This window comes from Pteropus vampyrus, unplaced genomic scaffold (genome assembly GCF_000151845.1).
Source record: "Pteropus vampyrus isolate Shadow unplaced genomic scaffold, Pvam_2.0 Scaffold454, whole genome shotgun sequence".
Classification (NCBI taxonomy): domain Eukaryota; kingdom Metazoa; phylum Chordata; class Mammalia; order Chiroptera; family Pteropodidae; genus Pteropus; species Pteropus vampyrus.
Window position 1 is genome coordinate 414,028 of NW_011889235.1, and position 5,198 is coordinate 419,225.

General features: G+C 46.6%; 1 protein-coding gene across 1 annotated transcript in view; it reads left to right on the forward strand.

The window, feature by feature from the left end:
- The window catches only part of LOC105306712 (deleted in malignant brain tumors 1 protein-like), a 95,385-nt gene that overhangs the window by 69,556 nt on the left and 20,631 nt on the right, over positions 1-5,198 (forward strand). The window contains exons 18-19 of the mRNA XM_011381895.1: positions 1,312-1,626; positions 3,300-3,614. Of these exons, the coding sequence (XP_011380197.1) occupies positions 1,312-1,626; positions 3,300-3,614 (630 nt within the window). The remainder of the gene's footprint in view (positions 1-1,311; positions 1,627-3,299; positions 3,615-5,198) is intronic.

A 5,198-nucleotide genomic window follows, 5' to 3' on the forward strand; every position in this document is an offset into this window, starting at 1 on the left:
GCCAAACCTCTCTCCTAGCTCCTTATCTCTGCAGATGCTGCAGCTGGACGTCCAGGTATCTGTGAGTTCACATCATTTTATTAGCTGACTGGTGACTAGCCCCCCGGTTCAGAGTCCTCCTTATCAGCCTTAACTTTCCTTGACAGAGCTTTGAGCTCCAGACCCCTCCACCCTTCCAGAAGGTGAAATTTTAATCAGAATAACGTATACACAATTATGAGCTACCATCACATTTTAAATGGTAACTATTTGATCAGAGATCGGAGGGGGTCGTTTAAAGGCAAACGCACGCACGTGATTTTGATGGCGTGAGGAAGAGGGCGCGATTTCATTGCGTTTGCTTGAAATGTACTGACGATGTCTGTTTTTCTTTTTACGTGTGTAGTTTCTTCACCTGCTGGGGAACGGCCACACGTTTTCCATCCAATAGGTACTTTTTCTATTTTTACATTTCGTGACTGTTTTTCTCAGGCTGGGGTCCCTCCATTTGTGGCCAACAGAAATGTAGCCGACATTACTTTCACAGCCCTGGTGCCACGTGGAATAGAACTGTGCTCATCTGAGGCCAGCTGGTGTTACGATGGATTCTTCTTGCGTAGGGGCCTCCCGGAGGAGAGCCAACCCACCCCTCATCCTCGAAGCATCCCTGAAAGCCCTGTATTAAGGCCGTGACCCCCAGAGTGCTGTCATGGGATCTCTCGGGCTCAGAATCTAAGAATTAATTTCATCTACTTTTGGATGAGGAGTCAGTTTCACTTGGCCATTTACTTCCCTACCTTCTGGCAGTAGTGACACCAGCTCTTCCTCTGCTTGCTGTTCTAACCCCCAACCTCCGCCATCATCCTCCAATAAATACTTTATAATTCTTCAATTCAAGTAAAGTGAAATTAATTTTGTTCCGAGAATTTCATAGTATTCTTTGAGAGACCTGGGTTAGGAATGTGAAGTCTGAATCCCAGACATTCCACTGAATTGTTTTAAATTTTTCAAGAAACAACATTAAAAAAATGACACCCAAAAGAGGATGAAGGCAGAGGTGACTTTTAAATGTACACGTCTTCTATAAAGCCAGCACATGGCCTGGATCCCCATAAAGAACCTGCCCAGTGAGGAGAAACGTAGTTTGTGCTAAATTTCAGATTCAAAAAGCATCTTTTACGAGAGCGTATCATTGCCTCTGCATATGTAATTCCCTATAGATATACGCTGCTGGGACAGCAAACTGCAGTTAGAATTCTCTAACTGGGAATGCTGCCTCATTTGAGAGTCAAGGGAACCTTCTCAAGCCAGCTTGGCCCTTGGCTCCTGCAGATCTGCCCGTGGTGAGGTTGGCCAACGGGAGGAGCGGATGTGAGGGCCGTGTGGAGATCCAGCACAATGGCACCTGGGGGACCGTGTGTGACGACCTCTGGGGCCTGCCCGCTGCTCAGGTCGTGTGCCGGCAGCTGGGATGCGGGGTGGCCCTGGAGGCTCCGAGGAGCAGTCTCTTTGGTGATGGCTCTGGCCCCATCTTCCTGAACAACGTGTCGTGTGTTGGCAATGAGACCAGCCTGGGGCAGTGCTACCACCTCGGCCTGTCCATCCACAACTGTGGGCACCACAAGGATGCTGGAGTCGTCTGCTCAGGTACCTGGACTCTCCCAACACCGGTTTCTCTCCCAAGCAGCGGAGCCATATCTGCCAAGCAGACCAACCCTGGCAGGCTTGGGGTCCCAGGTCAGGTGACCGCCTTGTCCCAGTTTGTTAGAAGTTTCCCAGTTTTAGCACTGAAAGTCTTATGTCCTGGGAACCCTCTCAAATTCAGACAACCTAGGACCTTGGTCACGCTAGTCTCAAGTGCGCCCAATATCACGACCAGTTCCCCTGGCTCAGAGCAGAGAAGAGGTCCTATGAGCAAAAACATACTTGAGAACCAGGAAATTGTATCCTCTCTCTTGAAAGATTTATAATGTCCAGGAATGATTTTTCTATGTGTGTGAACCTCATACATTTCTCATGAAGCTATTTCTCAGAGAAAGCTCTACGTTAATACTCTCCTGATTTGTTGATTGCCAAAGGTGGGTTTTTCTTGTCTCTACAGGCAATTTTATGCAACCACTTAAAAAAGCTGAACGAATATTTAAAAACCCTGTTTCATTACCTCTTGTTCCTAAGTAATATCTACAACGAACACCTGTGACTTCCTCACCCCACTGCCGGGTCTCCCCATAGCCCAAGGCCACCTTCTCCATCCCAAGAGGGCCGGGTGGAGAGGAGGTTCCAAAAGGGTGAAGATGGAGATGGGGTGAGGATGTTTCTCTCCCCTTCTATTGTTCCATAGTCATTTAAATCTGAGGAGAGGTCGTTCGATGTCTCAAACACGTCGTGGTATCTCCCGACGAGAACTCTGAGTTAAAATGGCATCGAGCACTCATCTGTCTATTTTATGGCCTCGCATCTCCTGAGAGGCCGTCAATGGCTTCTCCCTGGAAAAATTCAGGTAGATGCTTCCAATTACTGTCAAAAGCCAGGTGAGGGAAAGGTGGTTCAGAGAGGCTCCCTGGTTTGGACTCCATCTTTAGAAATGCTGGTCTGCCCGTGACGACGCTGCACGGGCCAGGATGTCCTGAACCAGCACACTGGCACCAACGTGGATTTGCCCGCTAACATAAGTGCCTTGGGTTTTCTCTCGCAGAGACTGAAGTCGCCCCGGAATCAGCGGAAGCAGCTCCTCCAGTCGGTAATCCTCTTATTGTTCGTTTCAGTCATGTCTTGTCTCAGGCTTCCTGGTTACTGACTCTTTCTGGCAGACTCCCCGAGGTGATAGCCAGTGATGTCAGCATCCACCTAGACTCTTGCCTCCCCAGGACTGAGGAAACACAGGGCTGTTGTGGATGGAGAGGTCACCAGCAGAGGTGGCTGCTTGTCTAGTCTCCGGGGGTCTCAAATTTAACTTTGAATCTAGATCAGTGGACACGTTTGGCCTAAAGGAAATAATGAAAAGCTAAGCTGGACATATTCCGATATCATTGCTTAGCAATCTGATGACTCAGCTTTGAAATCGATATTTATCTTACCCTTGCATTTATCATATTTCAAATCCAAAGATGGGAATGATGGAATAAAAGACATGAAACGATAGGCTGGAAAAGCCAGTCACTGCATTTATAAGCACTCATTTGACTTATCCCTATAGGACCCGGAAAAAGGAGGCAAGGTTTATTATATGAAGAACTAAAGAAAAGTCCCACTAGAAATTTAGAAATTAATTGCCAGAAGAGCCGATCACATTCTCATAGTAACCTCTGAGTCTCCCCCAGACTTGCCGGTCATCAGGCTGGTGGACGGGAGGAGTCGCTGTGAGGGGCGCCTTGAAGTATACCACAACGGCACGTGGGGGACGGTGTGCGACGACCTGTGGGGCATCGGCGCTGCCCACGTGGTGTGCCGGCAGCTGGACTGTGGGGAGGGCGTCGGCGCCCTGGGGAGCAGCCACTTTGGGGCGGGTGCAGGGCGCATCCTGCTGGACGACGTGCAGTGCCAGGGCAACGAGACCACGCTGGGCCAGTGCCGGCATCTGGGCTTGTCCGTCCACAACTGTGGCCACCAGGAGGACGCCGGGGTCGTTTGCTCAGGTACTCACTTTTGGTTGCCAGAGAGATTCTACTGTTCTCAGAACCAATGAACAATTCTCACTTCCCGCATCCCTATGTCCATTTCAGTCTCATTCGAGAAAACGTTCCTTTTCATTTCACATTTCACAAGTCTTTCGTGTCTCATTTTAGTATATCTGTGGTATACATTTTTAAAATTAAACCTGCCTTCTAAATATCCTATTTGTGGGTGGGATTTTTGTTTGGATTTTATCGTATTTTAGTTTCTTTTGTTTGTCAATTTCAGCATCAGCTACAGGAACGACCACTTCGCCTGGTAATTTGGCTTTCTTTCTTGCTTTTATCAATCACATATGTATAGCTTGCCTAGAAACTGACCTCCACAGAAAAGCGGACAGTTAAACGAATTCTTCTTTGAGGTTGGATATGTAAAAATTAGCCTCCAGGTCTCTTAAGCAAGGACAATTTCAATACGACACCATCACGGAGTATCATTTGTCCGAGAGGTGAAAGAAATGTTAGAGGTTGTTCAGGCCGGAATATGGAAGCCAATGGGCCAATTTTGACCCATGAATGGGTTTTGATTCGGATAACAGTTTTGCTTATATGCTCTTTCATTTTTTTTAATACCACATTTTTTGTAAGGGAAGCTTTATATAAAAGTACCAATTTCAGCTCTGATGAAAAAAACAGGGAATGGGAAATACTAGCCTGAATTCTGGCAGAGCACCAATTGTCTGGGGTGGACAGGGAAGGACCTGACCTCCTTTATGTGGACATGTGCCATCTAGTTCTCTTCTACTCCACACCATTTATTTCTGGCCCAGGAGACATCTCCATTTGGCTGTTCGGTGCTTCTCAAAACTTAACGTGCATATAGCTCAGGTCGAGACCTTGTTAAATGCAGATTCTGATTCAGTAGGTCCAAAGTTGGCCTAAGAGTCTGCATTTCTAACATGGTAATACAGATGCTTCTAGTCCATAAACTAGCCCTACAGATGTAGCAGCTCAGAGAGGCAAAATAAGAAGGGACTTGCTTGGTTACGCAAAGAGCAGAGATTAGAACCCAGGTCTCCTGGTGCATACACCCAAGTACCATGTCCTCCATTATTTAGGTCCCTTACCTTAATGAAACGGAGAAAAAGTCAAACAGGAACAGAGCAGAATCAAATATGCACATGACCGGGGCATAATTTGTAAGGAGTGACTTGCAAAAAAATTATTTACCAGTAAACTTCATTGAAAAGGAAGCTATTTAATTGTCATTTATCTTATGCTTCTTTTCACAGATCTTACTTCAATTTCAGCCACAGATTTGGTGCTTACAACTGGTAATAAATTTTCTGGTGAATTTTCCTCTCATGATATATCCAAAAGTTATTGGTGTGCTGAAATTCTACCTAGAGAGTACAATTATACTATTTGGCAAAGGTCACTCTGCTGAATTGATCCCTTAATAATAGCCTAGAACTCTGAAATGGACAAAGAGGGCCTCTACACGGCCAAGGTGAGGTCCGACATTCAAGTTCAAGTGGAGCACTTGAATACACACGGGCGCGTTCCACAGGGCCTGGAGGAGGCCTGTTGTTCTTACTTTCTTACACA